The sequence below is a fragment of the Hylobates moloch genome, unplaced genomic scaffold, assembly GCF_009828535.3.
Source record: "Hylobates moloch isolate HMO894 unplaced genomic scaffold, HMol_V3 SCAFFOLD_16, whole genome shotgun sequence".
Classification (NCBI taxonomy): domain Eukaryota; kingdom Metazoa; phylum Chordata; class Mammalia; order Primates; family Hylobatidae; genus Hylobates; species Hylobates moloch.
Genome location: NW_026652291.1, coordinates 13,916,955 through 13,939,358, shown reverse-complemented (window position 1 = coordinate 13,939,358; position 22,404 = coordinate 13,916,955). Strand labels below are relative to the sequence as shown.

Below are 22,404 nucleotides of genomic sequence, written 5' to 3'. Positions count from 1 at the left end.
TGTTACATATGTATACATGTGCCATGTTGGTGTGCTGCACCCATTAACTCGTCATTTAGCATTAGGTATATCTCCTAATGCTATCCCTCCCCCCTCCCCCCACCCCACTCATGTTGACTTTTTAACATAGTTTTCTTCTCATTATCTTTTTTTTTGTTTGTTTGTTTTTGGAGACAGAGTCTCAGTCTGTCACCCAGGCTGGAGTGCAGTGGCGTGATCTCGGCTCAGTGCATCCCCTGCCTCCCGGGCTCAAGCAGTTCTCCTGCCTCAGCCTCCCGAGTAGCTGGGATTACAGGCATGTGCCACCATGACGCCTGGCAAATTTTTGTATTTTTAGTTGAGACGGGGTTTCACCATGTTGGCCAGGCTGGTCTCAAACTCCTGACCTCAGGTGATCCGCCCATCTCCGCCTCCCAAAGTGCTGGGATTACAGGTGTGAGTCACCACACCCGGCCAGTAGTTGTGTTTCATAAGGTCACTGCAATCACTGAATTTGCTCACAGGAGAAATACAGGGTTAGAATCCTGAGAGCCTCTGTCCCAATATTTTCGTAAACTGATCAATACGTAGCCTTGTTTTATGTGTGGTTCTGTTTAAAGACACTTATTTAATATATATTGTTCATTCATTAACTCTTGTTTTACATATAGTTCTGTTTAAAGACATCTTGGTTAATATATATTGTTCATTCACGAACTCCTGGCCAACAGCACTCTCACACCCGAATGAAGCTTATCTCACACACATATTTTCTCTGTAAGGCACACTGCAACTTTCTTGTACTTGAAACACTAGATCGCCCTTCAAGCACCATGCTTGGGGGCCATTTCACAGGCAAAATCACCACCCAAATGCACAAAATAGGAACAACGTGGCACTAAATAGATTTTGTAAAGAACATTTGTTTGCAGTAGGAGAGTTGAAACAAGAAGGCAGCGTGTCACCTTGTTTCAACTCAGCTGGGAATGTGCCAGGTGGGCAACTCAAATTTTTGCCACTCTGACCATATGTTTGTCCATGAATGACCAGGCAAGTGACATGAGTTTTGTTTTTGAGATAGGATCCTGCTGTTGCCCAGACTGGAGTGCTGCAGTGAGATCATGGCTCATGATAAAACTTGAATGGATAAAGAATTGCTTCCTAGGCCAGGCGCGGTGGCTCACGCTTGTAATCCCAGCACTTTGGGAGGCCGAGGCGGGCGGATCACGAGGTCAAGAGATCGAGACCACGGTGAAACCCCGTCTCTACTAAAAATACAAAAAAATTAGCCAGGCGTGGTGGCGGGCGCCTGTAGTCCCAGCTATTCGGAGAGGCTGAGGCAGGAGAATGGCGTGAACCCGGGAGGCGGAGCTTGCAGTGAGCCGAGATTGCGCCACTGCACTCCAGCCTGGGCGACACAGCGAGACTCCGTCTCAAAAAAAAAAAAAAAAAAAAAAAAGAATTGCTTCCTATAGATGAGCAAAGAAAGTGGTTACTTTTTTCTTTTCTTTTTGAGACAGGGTCTTACTCTGTCACCCAAACCAGAGTGCAGTGGAGCCATCACGGCTTACTGCAGCCCCGACCTCATGAACTCAAGTGATCCGCCTGTGTCCTGAATTTATTCCTTCCAGTGGGTTCTTGGTCTCGCTGACCTCAAGAATGAAGCCGCGGACCCTTGCCGTGAGTGTTACAGCTCTTAAAGATGGTGTCTTGGCTGGGTGAGGTGGCTTATGCTTGTAACCCCAGCACTTTGGGAGGCCAAGGCAGGCGGATCATGAGGTCAGGAGATCGAGACCATCCTGACTAACATGGTGAAACCCTGTCTCTACTAAAAATACAAAAAATTAGCCAGGCGTCCTGGCGGGCGCCTGTAGTCCCAGCTATTCGGGAGGCTGAGGCAGGAGAATGGCGTGAACCCGGGAGGCGGAGCTTGCAGTGAGCCGAGATCGTGCCACTGCACTCCAGCCTGGGCGACAGAGCAAGACTCCATCTCAAAAAAAAAAAAAAAAAAAAATGCCGTGTCCAGAGTTTGTTCTTTCAGATGTTCAAATGTGTCCAGAGTTTCTTCCTTCCGATGGGTTCGTGGTCTTGCTGACTTCAGGAGCGAAGCCGTGGACCTTCGTGGAGAGTGTTACAGCTCTTAATGGTGGTGCAGACCCAAAGGGTGAGCAGCAGCAAGATTTATTGTGAAGAGCAAAAGAACAAAGCTTTCACAGCATGGAAAGGGACCCAAGCCGGTTGCCGCTGCTAGCTCGGGTGGCCAGCTTTTATTCCCTCATTTGGCCCTGCCCACATCCTGCTGATTGGTCCATTTTACAGAGTGCTGATTGGTGCACTTACAAACCTTTAGCTAGACACAGAGTGCTGACTGGTGCATTTTTACAGAGTGCTGATTGGTGCGATTACAAACCTTTAGCTAGACAGAGTGCTGATTGGTGCATTTACAATCCTCTAGCTAGACAGAAAAGTTCTCCAAGTCCCCACTCGACCCAGGAAGTCCAGCTGGCTTCACCTCTCCCACCTCAGCCTCTCAAGAAGCTGGGACTACAGGTGTGCCTTACCATGTCTGGCTAATTTTTGTAGAGTTGGGGTTTTACAACATTGGCAATATTATAGTTATGCTTTTGATGTATTCACACAATAGAATGTCAAGGATAGTTTTCTTTAAGTCAACAGAATAATAAATTTTGTTATTCTGTCTGCTCAGCCATACATAGGCACAGCTTAGTTTAGTCTTTACGTAGACAAGACCCCTGTATACAAAAAACTTAAAGACGGTGCCTTCCTCTGCTTGCTTTCTGAGGATGCCCTACTCTGGAAAGAAGTAGCTTTCAATAAAATATCTCCTTCTCACCCTTCCTGTGCGAGATCCAAGAACCCTCTCTGGGGGTCTGGATGGAGACCGCCTTTTCCAGTAACATTTTCACCTTCTCTTTAATAGAGCAACTGAACACAGGTGTTCTTCTAGGTAGAATCACCTTTCCAGGATGTCTTGGGCCCTTTACGTGTAACTCAACATAAAATCAGATCTACGGATGCTCGGGGATATGGAGCCATGGAGGTGGCTGCTCACAGGTCCACTAACAGAGCCTGCAGGAGACCTGGGGTTGGCTGATGGCCACCCTCTGCTCCCTGCAGCATTTATTGGAGACAGTGCCCTCTGCAGGCCATTCCCAACCAAGGACTGAACCCTGCAAGGGTCTTAGATCCTGGCCATTCCTGCTGGACAGGAGACTCCTCTAATGTCTACTTGTTGACCAAGACTTTCTTAGGAGTTTTTTAGGGTTTCCCTGCTGCTCTTGCTCCCTTTTGCCTCTATCCTCCCTCTTGTACATCTAATTCCATCTTGGCAGCTGCTTCTCAGATGACCCAGGCTACAACAGGACCCTAAATTCAGTTTTTAGATTTACAAGAAAATCTATAAATTCCTACAGTTAATTCCCTGGACCCCAGAACTTCAGGGTGATTAGCATAGAGGAGTGCATGAGCAGATAGGCTTGGATCGTCTGCTAATTGTGGGCTGTAGGTTTCAAGACTCATCAGATGTTACCAACTGTCTAAACAGAACTTCTTCACTGATAGTAATTCCTATATTAATAACATTTTCTCCTTTTGGCTAAATCATTACCACAGAACAACTTACTTGTTTTTACAGTGGTCTACGGATCAAACATTTTCCCTTACAGGAATTTACAAAAAAGTTCAAGCTGTTCCTTCCTTCCTTCCTTTCTTCCTTCCTTCCTTCCTCTTCCTCCTCCTCCTCCTTTTCTTTCTCTTTTTCTTTCTTGCTCTCTTTCTTTCCTTCTTTCTCTTTCCTCTTTCTTCTTTCTTGTCTTTCTCTCTCCCTTCTTCTCTTTCTTTATTTTCTTTTCTTTCTTTTCACCTTCCTTTCTTTTTCATTCTTTCTTTTCCATAATACTTGCTGTCATTTAGAATCCCCAACCTGGCATTTTTAATTTCATGGTTGCATTAAAAACGTTTTTTAAAAAATATTTTCATCTTTCTTTGGCTCCCTGGTCAGAGGAAAGAATGAACAAGGTTGAATTTTGGACATCAAATTCTGTTTTTTTCTTGGTTGACTCTGTTGCAGATAAATAGATTTGAGATATCTGTTCCTCATTCATGCAACAGTTGCTTAATAACTACTATATGTAGGGAACTAGTTGCTGAAAGAAAGGACCAGATGAAAAAGAAATATATAGGAATTTCTGAGACGGAAAGGGAGGATTACATTAAATACAATAGCTGTTAGTCTGTTTAAAATGCTCAAAATATCTTAGACTGCGTGGCTTATAAACAACAGGAACTTATTTCTCACAGTTCTGGAGGCTGGGAAGTCCAAGATCAAGTTGCCAGCAGATTTGGAATCTTGTGAGGGCCACTTCCTTCATTAAATGGATATCTTGTCTTTGTAGCCTCATTTGGTGGAATGGGCAAACAAGAGGTTAGTGACCTTCCTCAGGCCCCCTTTATAAGAGCACTAATCCCATTCTGGAGGGTGGGGCCCTGTGACCTAATCACCTCCCAAAGGCTCCACCTCTTAATCCTATCACAGGGGATTAGGTTTTAACATATGAATGGTGCGGGGGGTGGGGGTGAGGGACACAGACATTCAGACCGTAGCACTAACTTGCCTTGGTTATATTTCAACTCCATATAAAAAACCAGACACTTCCAAAATTGAGGCTGTGGCATATAAAGGTGACAATTCCATCTTTGTAAACAAAAATAACTAATTTCTGAAACTGCTACCTATTTTAGATAGATCAATCTGTGTCAGTGAGGTAATATTTTTCTTTTAAATCCCAAAAGAAAAAACATGCCCTTTATTGTAATATAATATAATTAAAGCAGAACAGAATTCACCAGAAGGAATGAGTATCATTAGATACTTCATTGTAACAGTAGCTTCTGAGATTTATGAATGGCATGATGATAAATCAGAAAGTGAGCGCTGGCTCCCTCTCTTTTTTAAAGTACATTATTTTTATTTTTATTTATTTTTGAGACAGGATCCCACTCTGTCACGCGGGCTGGAGTGCAGTGGTGAGATTGTGGCTCACTGCAGTCTTGACCTCCCAGGCTCAAGCAATCCTCCTGCCCCAGTCTCCCAAGTAGCTGGGACTGCAGGTGCACATCACCATACCCGGCTAATTTTTAAATTTTTTTGTAGAGACAGGATCTGGCTTTGTTGCCCAGGCTGTTCTTGAACTCCTGGCCTCAAATGCTCCTCTTGCCTGGGCCTCGCAAAGTACTGGGATTACAGGCTTGAGCCATTGCTAACTCTGGCTCTCTTTTATTCAATCCTAGGAAATTTTCATGAGATATAGCTAATTACAATCACTTACGCAGAGACAGAATCTATCATATAGATGTTTCTATAAATAGTTCTAAATTGAGGACCAAAGAGGGGAAAGACCATTAAAGACAGAAGGACCAACCACAGCCTGACCCAAAAATATTTTTCCAAGAGAAGAACCTAAGCCATGGTCAGATAAGTTATCTGATTATTTTTCTCCATTGCAATGCTTATAATATCATTTAAAATTATTATCAGTTTCTTTGCTGCAAGCCTAACTGCAAAATTATTTAGAATAGTTGAGTGATAAACACATGGTATAGGAAGGGCTCATTAAATGTTTGTGGTATCTTCTTTACCTTTAAAGATAAATGCTTGAATTAAAAGGATAAGCATGAATTTGGCCTTCTTTATTTTTATTGTAAATTTACAACATAGGAAAAGCATGTGAGTATGAATGATACTAAAGTATTTATAATAAAGCTTATTAATTTTCTGTTCTTTAATCTACATATGATCATGCATAATAATGAATTTCTTTAGGTGTGGAGGGCAGAGAATGGAGAACCAACCTAGGAAATTTATAGAGGCTGTTAAAGAAGACATCGACACAATCAATGCATAGATAGTATTATTCAAATACATCATCAAAGGAAACTTGTCTGAGTTTCAAAACAAAATCTAAAGATACACAAAGTGCTCCCTGGATTCTAAGTGACACCTGCTAAAAACAATTTTAATTACAAGGGTAAAGGAAAAAAAGAACTATCAGTATCTGGCAAAACCATGAGTTATTCCCAAAGGAAGGAAATGATTTCTTTCCTACTTTCTCACTTTTTCTAGGACAAGGAAAATATCTTTTTAAAGCCATATTCTTAACAAAGCAGTTCAGATGAAATCTCTTTTTTGTTTTTGGTGACCACTATGAAAACAAGCAAATGAAGAGAAAACCTGAACTTGCTAATGGTGTAAACCTTTAACATGTAGGGACTCTGTGCAAAGATTATTTTAACTAAACAAAGAAATCAACATAAAGGCCATTATTGCCAGCTAACATGTTCAGTAATTGCAAGCATCTTTAAGAAAATTCACATTGAACAAAATCAGGAGGGTTTTCTTTTGCTTTTTGCTTTTTTTTTTTTTTTTTCGGAGAGGGAGTCTCGCTGTGTCACCCAGGCTGGAGTGCAGTGGCGCGATCTCGGCTCATTGCAAGCTCCACCTCCCGGGCTCACGCCATTCTCCTGCTTCAGCCTCCCGAGTAGCTGGGACTACAGGCACCCGCCACCATGCCTGGCTAATGTTTTGTATTTTTAGTAGAGATGGGGTTTGACCATGTTAGCCAGGATGGTCTCGATCTCCTGACCTCGTGATTTGCCCGCCTCGGTCTCCGAAAGTGCTGGGATTACAGGCGTGAGCCACCACGCCCAGCCTTTTTTTTTTTTTTTTTTTAAATTAGAAAAGACCCACATATGGCCAGGCATGGTGACTCGTACCTGTAATCCCAGCACTTTGGGAGGCCAAGGTGGGCAGATCACCTGAGGTCAGGAGTTCAAGACCAGCCTAACTAACATGGTGAAACCCTGTCTCCACAAAAATACAAAAATTAGCCCAGCTATTTGGGAAGCTGAGGTGGGAGAATCGCTTGAACCTGGGAGGTGGAGGTTGCAGTGAGCCGAGATCGTGTCATTCCACTCCAACCTGGGCGACAGAGTGAGACTCCGTCTCAAAAAAACAAAACAAAACAAAACAAACAACCTATATTCAAGTGCAAAGAGAAAGAGGGAAAGACTTTTAAAAAGAAAAAACAGACCTACATATAATAAATTACGAATGTCATATGGCAGCAAGCTCTTCATGTTACTTTCCATTTAGACCCAGTTAATGTATCTATATTACGTATGCTTAATGTGTATGTACACACACACACGCACACACACACCATAAAAGATTAAGAAATACGCCTAAATTTTAAGTGGTATGATTTAAATTTTTTTCATACTTTTATTTTCTAAATTTTCCAGTTATTACTCTTAGAAAGTTAGAAAGTTAGAGACCAAAAAAACCCATTCCCTTATAATTTTATATATATGATTCCCCAAAGCCTCTTCTTTTGAGTTCTTTCTTTGTATTCATTTTCAACCAATATTTATTGACTGTCTAGTTTGTGGCTGAAATGTATTTTATATGAACTTCTCTTACAACAAGATGCTCTTATGTCTTATTTATATTCTCATAGTCTCCCCTGAACTTGATTATAAACAGCATTTTTCTTTTTCTTGTTTTTTCTTTTTCAATCATTTGTTGAATATCAACCATGTGTTGGTCACTCTTTTAGGAAGGCATTAAAAAGAAATGTGACAGAAAATTAGCACTGTCCCTATTGCAGAGGAGAGATAAGCATGTAAATACCAAAACCGGGCGAAGAAGCTTGATATGGAAATGTGCACCATGCTACCCCACTCAAAGGAGAGCAGGAACTAACTATCAGAGAGAGCTGGGAAAAACTTTTCTACGGAGTGACATTTCAACTAGGCCTTGAATGACAGGTCAAATGATCTTAGATGAAAAGGGAGGAGGGGGCTGGTGAGGAGGAAGAGGCTGGCAGGGGAGGAGGAGGCTGGCAGAAGAGGGGGAGACTGGCAGGGAAGAGGGGGTGGCAGGACAGAAGGTTGGCAGGGAGGAGGAAGCTGGCAGGGGAGGAGGAGGTTGGTAGGGAGAAAGAGGCTGGCAGGAAGGAGGAGGCTTGCAGGGAGGAGGAGGCTGGCAGGGAGGAGGAGGCTGGCAGGAGAGGAGGTTGGCAGGGAGAAGGAGGCTGGCAGGAGAGGACGAGGTTGGCAGGGAGAAAGAGGCTGGCAGAAGAGGAGGAGGTTGGCAGGGAGGAGGAGGCTGGCAGGAGAGGAGGAGGTTGGCAGGGAGAAGGAGGCTGGCAGGAGAGGAGGCGGCCAGTGGGGGAGGAGGAGGCTGGCAGAGAGAAAGAGGCTGGGCAGGGAGGAGGAGGTTGGCAGGGAGAAGGAGGCTTGCAGAGTAGGAGGCTTGCAGGGGAGGAGGATGGCAGGCAAGCGCTGCGGGCGACCGTGGGTGGTGGGCGGGTTTTCCCCTCAGGCAGGTGCAGGTCCTAAGAGGGCGGGCCCCGTTGGGTGCTCATGACGCAGGGGTCCCTAGGATTTGCTCCTCACAGCGGGAGCGCCCTCCAGAGGAACCGCGTCTGCGCCTCCCAAGACTGACCACTCGGGCGCCTCCGCCCCGCGCGGTGAGCTCAGCGTGGAGGCAGCAGCGCGCTCGCCCTTCCGCCCCCACCAGCGCGGTCTCTCCTCGTCCGCGCGCCCCGCTCCCCAGGCGTTTCTGGGATGCTGGTTGGCCGGGCACTTACGTGTTTCAAAGCGGGTGACAGCCGCCGCTCGGGTGTACTGTTCGCTCTCTCCCGCCAGGATCCGAGTTCTTGTTCCCCGACAACTCGTGGGAGTGCCCGCTCCAGCGTGGTTTCTCCTTCTCCGGGAACGGCCCCAGTGAGCAGAAGAGCTGGGTCTGGATTGCATGGCTCTGTCTCCCAGCCATGGTTGACTAATTTAGGGACACCCATGGCTCTGGACTCCTGCAGCCAGCCAGACGCCTGCCTTTGGATTTTTGACTTGGATGAGAGTCCTGTAGCTGGAGGTTGTGGTTGAGAGGGGAGTTTAGTCACATGATGGCAGTGCCTAGAGAGATCTGGGCAGGAGGTCCTGCTGCTGTGGCCCTGGAGGGCCTCGGTGATGCTGTGCTCAGAGGCCCCTGAGGGTGATGTGAGATGGGGAGGGGCTGGGGGAGGTAGGTAGTCAGTGACTGCTGAAAGAAGAGGAACGTTAGCATTTCTGGGTTAGATGGTTGCTTCTGATGGCACTGAGACAGGCAAATCCCCAAATTACTGATCTAGACAAAATGGTCTTGGTCAGAACGATTTTGTGACTCTTCTGAATGAAGCTCTCATTGCCCGTGGCCAAACGCTGAGATGAAAATGCAGTTCAGAACCGATTTTGTGGATTTCTTAAGTCGAATACCAGTTGAGCTCACAGCTCAAGCAGATTTCTTTGATGAACATCAAAGTGGCAGATTGTGTTTCCAAAGATGACTGCAACAATCCCCCCCAAACGACAGGATTTTTTGCAATGTCCCCTTCCCAGTCAAAAGAGGGGGAATCTACTTCGCCTTCCTTTGAACCTGGGCTATCCCTGCAACTACCTTGATAGTAGAATGAGGCAGAGGTGACATTCCGGGGGCAGCCACGACCAGGCATTAAGGAGACTCTAGCAGCTCCCGTTTTTGAGTTCTGGTGGAAGCCCATCGCCATAGAAGTCTCCCTACCGCTGAGGCAGGAGAATAGGGTCTGGAGGCAGGGAACTTAAGGCCAATTCATGCCGACTTCCCAAAGCTGAATCAAGGGAAAGCACCAAGGTCTGGGGAAAGGACTCTGAGGCCAATTCACGATAATTTCCCAAAGCTGGACCAAAAGGGGAGCACCTGTGTCTGTTGCAGGGAACCAAAGGACAATTAATGCCAACTTCCTAAAGCTAAACCAAAAGGGAAAGCCCCAGCTCCCCATGCCCAGTAACAAAGGATCAAAGGCCACTCTGCCTACAGCCCTCCCCGCTTCCACCACGGCTCAGATGGAAAGGGAGAGTGCCCTGGATTGGCGGCGGGCCGAGCAGGGGCCATGCCTTCATCTGCCTAGGGCGTTAATTCACCCCAGCCTGTAATTAGCCACGGACCAAATCCTTCATCCAGATCAGGGGTAACCAATAGGAATCTCCAAAGGAGGGCTTAAAACCCAGAAAACTTTGTAACTGGGCCCTTAAGCTGTGTGCTTGGGCCCACTCCCACCCTGTGGAGTGCTTTCTTGCTTTAATAAACCTCTGCTTTCATTGCTTCCTTTCTGTATTTCATTCCTTTGTTACTTTGTGCGTTTTGTTCAAGCAGTGCCTCACTGTTGCCCAGGCTGGAGTGCAGGGGCATGATCACAGCTTACTGCAGCCTCAACTTCCTGGGCTCCAGTGATCCTCCCACCCCAGCCTCCCGATTAGCTGGAACTATGGGTTTACAGCACCACCCCTGGCTAATTTATTTTTTTTGTGGCTTTTTGTTTTTTCGGTGGTTTACTTATTTATTTTTGGTGGTGGTGGTGGGGGGCGGGTCTCACTACGTTGCCCAGCTGGTCTCGAACGCCTGGCCTCAAGAGATCCTCCTGCCTTGGCCTCCCAAAGTTTTGGGATTACAGGTGTTTGCCACCAAGCCTGGCTGGCCACATGATTTGATTTGGGTGATAAACTATGAGCAGATGTGTTGTACAGCTGCCCAAGTGGCCCCTGTTCTTTGGCCTATGTCCTAGAATGAGAGACATATGGAGCCACCACAGCTGATCGGCTGAACAGTGGGCAAGAAATGTTTATTGTTATAAGCAACTGAGAGTGAGATCTGAGGGTTGTTACTGCTATAAAAACTGAGTAATAAGCCTGGCCAACCAAGTATCACCTGAATTCTTCCTACAGTGAAATCTTTGCCATTTCCTAATGTGCTTCCCTTGCAGCCAAAACCTCAAAATCCTTCCTGTGTTCCACTGTTTGTCAAGTGGTAGATTCTAAATCAAAATAAACTGAAAGGTGTTAGGCATCAGAATAGAAAAGAGTTACATTGTAGAATTGCAGTTTATAGAAATGTGTTCACTGTATTGCCTGAAGTCTGGGGAAATTTTTACAGGCCAGGTTTGTAAGAATTCCTAGATCCCAGGAAGTTGAGGCTGCAGTAAGCTGTGATCATGCCCCTGCACTCCAGCCTGGGCAACAGAGTGAGACACTGCATTGAACAATACGCACAAAGTAACAAAGGAATGAAACACAGGAAGGAAGCAATGAAAGCAGATATTTATTAAAGCAAGAAAGCACTCCACAGGGTGGGAGTGGGCCCAAGCACAGTTTGTAACTGGCCCAAGCCCGGTTACAAAGTTTTCTGAGTTTTACACAGAAACTCTCTGCACTATCTTCACAACTTTTCTTTAAATCTTAAACTATTCTAACATTTTAAAAAGTTTATTAAGAGAAAAAACCCAGGCTTTAGATTCTGGAGCCTATACTTTTAACCACTGTGCTATACTGTATCTCTAGACCCCTGGTCCAAGGGAAGCTCGGAGGAGTTGACAAACACACGTTTCCTAGGTCCCCAGAATGGTCCTCATTCCTGCCCATGACAAAAACTGATTGTTTAGACTTTGCTTTGTTTATCTGACATTCTGTAGTGTTTGTTCAGTGCATCTCCCTTGTTATTTTAATTAGACAAAAATCTATTACTTACGACCTAAAAACATCAGCAGGGGCAGCAGCATCAATTACAACCAACACTTAACACACTCACTGTAAATGGGTCCTGTTCTAAACATTTTACACGTATTCATTCATTTGATCCTCCTGAGAACCCTGTTAGTGATAGGGATAGGAGGCAGAGAAATTCTAGGCAGAAAAGGGCAGAGTCCCTGGAGAAGCCCCACCCTCAAGTTTGGAACCATGGCCCCAAAGTGAGATTCCTGTTTTCCTGCTCAAATATTGCCTTTTCCAAAACTACACAGGGCCTGCCACACCCCCAATCCTGTACTCATTAAAAACCCCTTACCCTACTGGCAGAGAGCAGAGAAGGGGAGAAGAGGAGAAGCGGCTGGACGTTGGAGACTGTGGTCTGATGTCAGAGACAAGCAGCTTGACTTCAGAGGGATGGTTTTGAGAGGTGACAACGTGCTGGTGGCCCTCACTCGCTCTCAGTGCCTCCTCAGCCTTGGCATCCGCTCTGGCCACGCTTGAGGAGCCCTTCAGCCCGCTGCTACACTGTGGGAGCCCCTCTCTGGGCTGGCCAAGGCTGGAGCCGGCTCCCTCTGCTTGAGGGGAGGTGTGCAGGGAGAGGCGTGGGTGGGAACCGGGGCTGTGCGAGGCGCTCATGGGCCAGCGTGAGTTCCAGGTGGGCGTGGGCTCAGCGGGCCCTGCACTCAGAGCAGCCAGCCTGGGGCAGTGAGAGGCTTAGCACCCTGGCCAGCATCTGTGGAGGGGGCACCGGGTCCCCCAGCACTGCCAGCCCACCCGTGCCGCGCTTGAATTCTCGCAGGGCATCAGCCGCCTCCTGGCAGGGCAGGGCTCAGGACCTGCAGCCTGCCATGCCCAAGCCCCGCCCCCCCATGGTGGGCTCCTGTGCAGCCTGAGCCTCCCTGAGGGATGCTGCCCCCTGCTCCATGGTGCCTGGTCCCATGGACTGCCCAAGGGCTGAGGAGTGCAGGCCAGTGGTGCAGGACTGGCGGGCAGCTCCACCTGCGGCCCTGGCGTGGGCTCCACTAGGCGAAGCCAGCTGGGCTCCTGAGTTGGGTGGGGACTTGGAGAACTTTTATGTCTAGCCGCAGGATTGTATATGCACCAATCAGCACTCTGTGTCTAGCTCAGGGTTCGTGGATGCACCAATCAGCACTCTGTATCTAGCTAATCTGGTGGGGACTTGGAGAACCTTTATGTCTAGCTAAAGGATTGTAAATACACCAATCAGCACTCTGTGTCTAGCTCAAGGTTTGTAAACGCACCAATCAGCACCCTGTGTCTAGCTCAAGGTTTGTAAATGCACCAATCAGTGCTCTGTGTCTAGTTAATCTAGTGGGGACTTGGAGAACTTTTACATCTAGCTAGAGGATTGTAAATACACCAATCAGCACTCTGTGTCTAGCTCCGGGATTGTAAATGCACCAATCAGCACCCTGTCAAAATGGACCAATCAGCTCTCTGTAAAATGGACCAATCAGCTCTCTGTAAAATGGGCCAATCAGCAGGATGTGGGTGGGGTGAGATAAGGGAATACAAGCAGACTGCCAGAGCTAGCAGTGGCAACCTGCCCAGGTCCCCTTCCATGCTGTGGAAGCTTTGTTCGTTTGGTGTTCACAATAAATCTTGCTGCTGCTCACTCTTTGGGTCCAGTGCTGCCTTTTTGAACTGTAAGACTCACGGTGAAGGTCTGCAGCTTCACTCCTGAAGCCAGCGAGACCACTAACCCACCGGGAGGGATGAACAACTCCAGATGGAAGGAACGAATAACTCCAGATGGAAGGAATGAATAAGTCCAGACGCGCCGCCTTTAAGAGCTGTAACACTCACCGCGAAGGTCTGCAGCTTCACTCCTGAAGCCAGTGAGACCATGAACCCACCAGAAAGAAGAAATTCTGGACACGTCCGAACATCAGAAGGAACAAACTCCGGACACACCATCTTTAAGAACTGTAACACTCACCGCGAGGGTCCGCAGCTTCATTCTTGAAGTCAGTGAGACCAAGAACCCACCAGTTCTGGACACAGTTTGATGGTGGTGCTTCAGAGAGGAGTCTGGCCAGGGATGACCAGACTCCAGGGGAAGATCACCTTCCTGCTCCAGCCCCCTTCCAACTCCCCTTCCTACCGAGAGCCACTTCCATCAGCAATAAAATCCTCCACATTCACCACCCTTCAATTTGTTCATGCAAACTGATTTTTCCTGGAAACTGAACAAGAGCTTGTGTACCATGGGTGTGGACACTAAAGGCTGTCACACTGACCCTCTGCCCTCGCTGGCAAAAAGCAACTGCCTCCCACAAAAAGGCAGAGAGTCCACTGAGCTGTTTAACACCTAAGCCATCCATGGACAGCAGAGTTAAAAGAGCGCTGTAACACATGCCCTCTGGGGCTTTGGGGATCATGGATACTCCTCCTACATGCTGCCTTGGGGCCTACATGGAGTTTTGCTCCTGCTGGCACCCAAAAGTGCTCACTCTGGCTCCTACACCCGCTCACCTGCATGCTCCCCCTCTCATGAGGGGTTGAGAGTTGCAGGCTGGATAAGCAAGGCATCCCTGTCACGAGGCCTGTTAAGGGGTCAAGGAAAATTTCCTGTTTCATTAGGTAGGTGTTAATATCTTCCCATTTTACAGGTGAAGCAACCCATGCACGAATAAATTAACTTCCCAAGGTTACATATCTAGTAAATGGCAAACCCAGGAGGTCTGGCTCTGGAGTCTGATTCTCTTGCCCACCTGCTGCACTGCCCTCTCTAAGGAATTTCAATGATAGATCTCAGACCTGGATTGGATGCCTTCCTTTCCTTATGTTGTCAAAACTGTGCTCCTCTTCTGAGCTTTTCCAGGGAGCATGAGGCTCTGATCTCTCAATGTTATGGTCATCTTCTGACTACCTGGGGACATTTACTTTGAGAGCACACAGAGATATAGCTTTTGGAATTCTCCATGCTGCATGCAGGTTTATAAACCAATACCCTGCTCAGACACTGTGTTCTTCTAACACCCTAATGATGGGGTCACATTTCCCTCTCTAGGTACTACAATCTGGTTTTGAAGTTGCCTAAAGAGACTTGAATGGCTTCCTCTTTCATTCCCACAAGGCTCTCAAAACACTTCTGCTGATCTGCTGTTTTCACTCTTACCTCACCCTGGTATAACTGCACTCTACTCAAACTCTATCTGGAAGGAGCAGAGCTCAGGGGTTCTGACCCCACAGAATGGGCTCCAGGCACTAAGAGCTGAATAACACAGAACACCTGTTCCATGTCGAGTTGGTTATCATTTTATACTTTTCTCTTTTTTTTTTTTTTTTGAGACGGAGTCTCGCTGTGTCGCCCAGGCTGGAGTGCAGTGGCGAAATCTCGGCTCACTGCAAGCTCCGCCTCCCGGGTTCACGCCATTCTCCTGCCTCACCCTCTCCCAGTAGCTGGGAATACAGGCACCCACCACCACGCCCGGCTAATTTTTTTGTATTTTTAGTAGAGACAGGGTTTCACCGTGGTCTCAATCTCCTGACCTCATGATCCGCCCACCTCGGCCTCCCAAAGTGCTAGGATTACAAGCGTGAGCCACCGCGCCCGGCCCTATCATTTTATACTTTTCTAAAAACCTCAAGGAAACTCTTCAACATAAGCCCTGGCATAAGACATTTTCTATGTATTGAAAATAAGAAAAGGGAATGGTGAATATGTTGACAAGTAGCAATTTGAATTATAATGATAATTCTGTAGGATTTTATGTAGCTTGCATATTTAACATTTAAGTATATTGTTCTAGGAATTGTCTGATAAAACTAGAAAATAAAGAGAAATTATGATGACCATGTGTTCACTCTTCAGACTCTCATCTATGAATCAGCTCACTGAGAGAGATACTTGAAAACTTCGCTTGGTTTCTTCTAATCCATCTTTGGAATGTCCTCCACGGATGGATGCCACGCAGTTGAAACATAAATGCTATAAAAATTAATCCCCCTAGCACTACCGCTGTTGCCACGGCAATAAGCGTGTGTCCTGGGAATGGCAATGGTGCCTCATCAACATAAATCTGCAACAGAAAAAGCAAAGTCTTTAAGCTTTCTGAATTTAGCAATGCAAAACACTGAAAATTTAATGTTCCCCACAATTAATCGGAGAGCAAAACGCTGCCCAGAGTTACAAAGACATTCAGCATCCACAAAGCTTGGAAACAGTCTCTTGACAATTGAATAAGTAACAATTTGCCTACAATAAATAGGGGCTAAGAAGTCCGTGTATTATCTTATGCCTTTACCCTGTCTTTAATGGTGGAAGGAGGCAGATAAAATGCTTACACAGCAGAACATTCTCTGTCCAGTCACAGAGGAATGGGCAAAGAGCTCTGGGAACGTGGAGGAGGGAATGCCTACCTGCCTAGGGCAGTCAGGGAATGCGCTTTCTGAGCTGGATCATGACGAATAAGTGGGTTCACGGAAGAGAAGGAGATAAAGGAACATTCCAGGTAGAGGTGTATGTCTGTGCTCTTTCAAGCTACCACCTCTTTAGAAAATCCTCTTTGTAGGTGCTGCCAGTATAGGAAACTTTTTATGTATTCAAAATGTTTCCTCTGCGTGAATAGCTAATTAACAGAAGCAAGTAAATTCCTGGAGGACAGATAGGATTATTGACAGAGAGGGACAGTGATGTCTTTTTCTCTGAGATGTGAGGCAAGGGTGGGGTCATTGTATGTTAAATATAGAAGTGGGGCATAAAGAGAGTAGGGGGTTCAAGCTCAGGCTTATGTTTCCTTTGTGAAGCAGGAAGCCAGGTCATCTTTTGGGGGAGAAGAACATGCTGATGAATGGAACTAGGACAGTAGGGAATGTGGGAAAGTGCAAAGGACAAGAAAAAGGATGACGGGCTGCTGTAAGGTCTAGCTCAAGTTAAAGGTACCACCATCCTCCCAGTGACCCAAGGAGGTAGCTGATTTCTTAGAAACAGTCCCTCCATGCTATACATTCTCTAAAATTCCCCTCACATTCATTCTTTCCATTCTTTCAGTACTGCTGCTGTGATTATTGTGCCACTTTTCATAAATAGGCTACTCTGGTAGCCTCCTTCCCAGCCCACCTGTCCGTGTTGACATCCTAACATTGCCAGATTTATCTTTGTATAAAACACCAGTCTGTGTATAAACACCTTTTTCCAAAAATATTTAATAGCTTTTCATTGTTGACAGGAACGTTGACAGGAGTGTTCTAAAGCTTTCACTCTGACATTCAAAGCCTTCCACAATTGGACCCTAACCTACCTGGCTTTCTTCTAAATAACCTTATATTCCAGCCAAATGGATTTGAGCTATTCAAAAAGCAAACTTTATGCTTTTGATAGTGACAGGAGGCAGTCAAATGCCTAGGCAGATAGGGGCGGGTCGCCGGTGAAACCTGACCTTCAAGCAGAAGGCAGTCCCAGGTAAATCCACATACCGAATTCAGAACCTGTCTTCCTGTTTGGTGTGCTTTCCTCTGACTGATCCCACCCTTCACCTGTTTTACATATACCTACCCTTCCTAATTGGTTTTCTACACTGCTGTGCCCACCTTTGAGTGGTACCTTTGCTTTAGCCTTTCTTTGCTTACTCATAAGCCAATCAGCATGCTCTCCCCTATTCTGAGCCCATAAAGGCCCCACTCAGCCACACTGGCAAAGAAACCACCTGACTGCAGGGGTGAGGGATCACACCCTATGTCCCCTCTCTGCTGAGAGCTGTTCCATCACTCAATAAAATTATTCTCTGCCCTCCTCACTCTTCAATTGTCAGTGTATCCTCGTTATACTTGGATGCAGGACAAGAACATTGGTACACGCTACAACACAGGTGGGACAAGTGGGCAGGGTGCCTCCAGTGGCAGGCTCAGGGCTGAACAAGGCCCAGGTGGAGGGTGTCACAAGCTGTGGAGGTCCCCGGTTGGCAAAGTGGCCAAGAAAAATCCTGCATCACTTTCCCATATCTGTACCTGGTCTCTCCATCCAGAATGCCTTCCTTATTCATTTCTACCTAACGAAATTTCAGTCACTCCACCAAATGATGTAAAAATTTCACTTGTGGCTGGGCACGGTGGCTCATGCCTGTAATCCCAGCACTTTGGGAGGCCAAGGCGGGCAGATCACGAAGTCAGGAGATTGAGACCATCCTGGCTAACACGGTGAAACCCCGTCTCTACTAAAAATACAAAAAAATTAGCCGGGTGTGGTTGGGGGTGCCTGTAGTCCTAGCTACTCGGGAGGCTGAGGCAGGAGAATGGTGCGAACCCAGGAGGTGGAACTTGCAGTGAGTCGAGATTGTGCCACTGCACTCCAGCCTGGGCGACAGAGCAAGACTCCATCTCAAAAAAAAAAAATTCACTTTCTTATTTAAGCCATTTATTATATTTCTAAGATTGGAAATGTCTATCACCTCTGAATTCTGTATTCTCCACCTAAATTGCTACTCTAAAGTTCTGAAAAACACTTTTTCTTCAAATGTTTCCCTTCTAATCTTCTTCAACCATTCAAATATTCCACACCATTTCTAAAAAACATTAGACCTCAGCATTATGAGTCTGTTTTAGATACAATGTCTATTTACTCCTAAAATACTTTAATTTGTATTTTTAAGCACAAAAATTCACTTAAATAACCAGAGTGCAATGATCAAAGTCAAGAAATTAACATTAAGACAATACTATTCTGTAATTACAGATCTTACTCCTTTTTTTTTTTCTCAATTATCCCCATAATGTATTTTGGGTGAAAGAAAATCCAAGCTTATGGGTTGTGTTTCATTATTTCAGCATTCTCCTTTCTCCTCCCCTTTCTTTTCTTTTTTTTTTTTTTTTTGAGACGGAGTCCTGCTCTGTCGCCCAGGCTGGAGTGCAGTGGCGCAATCTCGGCTCACTGCAAGTTCCACCTCCCGGGTTCATGCCATTCTCCTGCCTCAGCCTCCCGAGTAGCTGGGACTGCAGGCGCCTGCCACCACGCCTGGCTAATTTTTTTAATTTTTTTGTAGAGACGGGGTTTCACTGTGGTCTCGATCTCCTGACCTCGTGATCTGCCCACCTCGGCCTCCCAAAGTGCTGGGATTACAAGCGTGAGCCACGGCGCCCGGCCTTCCTTTCTTTTCTTGACAGGGCTTCACTATGTTACCAGGCTGGAGTGCAGTGGTTATTCACTGGCATGTTAATACTGGACTGAGGCCTCAAACCCCTGGCCTCAGATGATCCTCCCTTGGCCTCCCAAATAGCTGAGGTTACAGTCACGTGTCACCAGGTCTGGCTATTTCAGGGTACTTTCTTTTTTTTCCTTTTTTTTTCAGACAGAGTCTCACTCTGTCACCCAGGCTGGATGAAGTGCAGTGGTGCGATCTTGGCTCACTGCAATCTCCGCCTCCTGGGTTCAAGCAATTCTCTTGCCTCAGCCTCCTGAGTAACTGGGATTACAGGCATGCACTACCACACCTGGCTAATTTTTTGTATTTTTAGTAGAGATGGGGTTTCACCGTGTTGGCCAGGCTGGTCTCGAACTCCTGACCTCAAGTGATCCACCCATGTCGGCCTCCCAAAGTACTGGGATTACAGGTGTGAGCCACCATGCCCAGCCTATTTCAGAGTACTTTCAAAAGCAGGTTCCAACAGTCCCAAGAACCTTTTTACACTTTCTCTTTATTTCCTTAACAATTCTTTTCCTTTATTAATGGTGCAGTCATGCCTTTCTTTTATCCATTTTTGTTCTTCCTCCATTCCTGAAGCTTCAAGTTTCCTGTTGTTATCACTTTTCTTCTGTTTGAATAACTTCTTTAAGCATTTTCAAAAGAGAAGTTCTCCTGACAATGGATTCTCTTAGTTTTCTCTCATTTGAGAAAGTCTTGATTTTTTATTCCTGAAAGATATTTTCAGTAGATAGAGAATTCTGGATTGACAATCCTTCCTCCCCACTCAACCCTCACCCCAACACTTTAAAGATGTTGTATAACTTTCTTTTGCCTCTGTGGTTTCTGTTGAGAAATCAGCAGTCATTCAAACTGTACCCTTGTATACAGTGTTGTTTTTCTCTGACCACTTTTAGTATTTTATCATCTTGATTTTTGGTAGTTTGATTATGATGTGTTCAGGCATGGTTTTCTCTATCTTTACCTTGTTTAGGGCTCATTAAGCTTCTTGAATATGTAAACTTATGTCTTCACCAAACTTGAGGCTTTTCAATCTTTATTTCTTTCCTTTCTTCTTCTTCTTTTTTTTTGAGACAGGGTCTCATTCTGTCACCCAGACTGGAGTGCAGTGGCATGACCTCAGCTCACTGCAGCCTTGACCTCCCAGGCTGAAGCAACCCTCCCACCTTGGCATCCAGAGTAGCTGGAATACAGGTGCGTGCCTCCATGCCTGTCTATTTTTTTTGTATTTGTAGAGACAGGGCCTTGCCATGTTGCTCAGTTGGTCTTAAATTCCTGAGCTCAAGCGATCCACCCACCTTGGCCTCCCAAAGTGCTGGGATTTTTTTCCCCATACCAGTCTCTTTCTCCTCTCCTTCATGGACTCTGATAACATAAATGTTAGACCTTCTGATACTGTCACACAGATCCCTGAGGCAAGATCTTCTTCTTCTTAAAATACTTTTTCTTCAGGTTGGGTTTCCACTGACTTGCTTTCAAGTTCACTGATTTTTTTCCCGTTCCATATCCATTCAGCAATTGAGTCCTTTTGGTAGTTTTTAAATTTAAATATTATAGTTTTTAGTTCTAAAATTTCCATTTTGTCCTTTTTAAGTAGCTTCTAGATCTCTGCTTATAATTGATCATTTTCTACTTATTTCAAAAGTGTTTACCTGTACTGCATGGAGCATGGTTATAATAGCTAGTTTAGAATATTTGATAATTGCATTTGTGGTCCTTTGTTGATGTCTTTTCTCTTCAGAATTGATTATATTGTCTTGGTTGTTGATATGGTGAATAATATCAGATTGTATCCTGGTAAGTAATGGTGAGTAATATCAGATGGTATCCTGGTAAATATGGTGAACAATATCGGATTGTATCCTGGACATTTTTGATGTTATGTTGGGAGATTCTGGTTCTTGTTTAAAAGTCATCTGGAAAATGCTGATTATTTATTTGTTTGTTTTTAGCAGTCAATAACACTGGTTGAGTTCAGGTCACAAGTTGTGCCTCACCTTCTGTGGGTGGTGGTTTCAATGTCAGTTCGGTTTTCCAAGCTGTTGCTATGCTATTTGTGTCTTCCTGGTTGGTACCTGTGCCACTCAGGAGCTGCTCTGAAACTAGAGGATGTTTACTTTGTAGTTTTATTTCAAAGGCTTTGCTATTTTCTTTAGGTGTGCCCTGGTCATATGCAGCTTCTTCCTGGTGCTAGTTTATATAAAGAATCAGGACTCCCTTTCTCCAGCCCTCTTCTCATAGAGATGTCCCCCTATGCTTTCCACTCTTAGAGGTCCTTTCCCTCATTCTTTGGAAAGAAAGTGGAGCTTCTATGAGAATTTTAGCCCTCTGTGCTATTGTGCTGTTCCCCACAACCAGGGCTGCTCTTGGGCCAAAGAGATGAGAAAAGAGAGAAAAAAAAACAGGGATTTTCCTTCACACTGCTAATGTGACAGATGCTTCTCTTCCTAGTTTCTTTATCTAGTGGGTTGAATTTTTCTCTCAGGGTTTTAGAGGTTTGCACTGCTGCAATGGACACCCACCAGTGTAGTAGTGCAGAGTCATTATTGGGGCTGGCCTTAGAGCTGGGCCAGAACAGGAGAGAGAGAGAGAGAGAATGTTAATGTAATATCAGCATTTGACAGTGACTCATTAATTGATTTTTATCAAATCCTTATTCCTTCCCATGCCTCACAGGCAGCCCATGTCATTATATGAACAAGCAAAAATGAGTTGTTGCTTTCATGGGATGATTTGGGAAAGACTGATTCTGGTTTTAAATTCCTTTGGATCTTAAAAGCCTTTGAAATATTTAAGACAATGATTACAGTTCAAACAGCCAAAAGGAGGATAATCAGACTAGAAACTAAAAAGTTACAGAAATATGTTCTTTGGAGAAGTCGAGGTGAGAGGAAGAGCATTAAAAGTCAGAAAACTGGGCTCAACAAGGAAGGTGGAGAAGGAACAAAAACAAAGACAGCCACGTATTATTATTTATATATTATTAAAATTCTGGCAGCATCAATCAGTCCTGGCACCCATCATGCACCCTGGCTTCGTCACTACTGATCGTGTCACTGCTACCCTTCAGGATTCCCTGTCTTTAAGCCTTGTCCATCACACAAATTCTGCCAATTTTTTCTCTTCGGTGTCTCTTGAATTGGTTTTGTCATTTTTTTTCCCCAGCCATCACCCCTCTGATGCTGAGTGCATCCATTTTACCTGAAATTCTTCAATTAAGTTACAAAAAGTTACTCCTGAAATGACGGTCACTCTAAAGTGGAAAAGTTCAGAGCCCTGTGGAAAAAAGCACACCCAGTTGTTAGCAGCATCAACATCTACATTCCTTTAAGTATTAATAAAAATATACCCTGGGGCCACTGTCCCTATAGATGCTGCATGAAAAGATTCCCATCCTCTTCCTAAGGCTCTCGGACATACACATCATGCATCAAAATAAAAAGATGGATTGAAGTGGAGGGATTCAATAGCTGATCCTTTTTTTTTTTTTTTTTTTTAGAATGAGGAGACAAAAACTAAACCTGGCCTTGATAAGTACTTTGGGCTAATCCTTGTATTTGTGGCTTCAATATGTTCCCTAATTCTGATTGGTTTTCCCAATTATCTGTATTATACCAACTTCATGTATTTTTATGGGCAGCTGGAA

General features: G+C 45.3%; 1 protein-coding gene across 1 annotated transcript in view; it reads right to left on the bottom strand.

Annotated features, from left to right (window-relative positions):
• Window positions 1–15,332: 15,332 nt before the first annotated feature.
• CATSPERB (cation channel sperm associated auxiliary subunit beta) overlaps window positions 15,333–22,404 on the bottom strand; it is a 156,645-nt gene continuing 149,573 nt past the window's right edge. Inside the window, 2 exon segments of the mRNA XM_058429381.1 lie at window positions 15,333–15,641; window positions 21,960–22,034. Of these exon segments, the coding sequence (XP_058285364.1) occupies window positions 15,423–15,641; window positions 21,960–22,034 (294 nt within the window). The 3' untranslated portion in view covers window positions 15,333–15,422.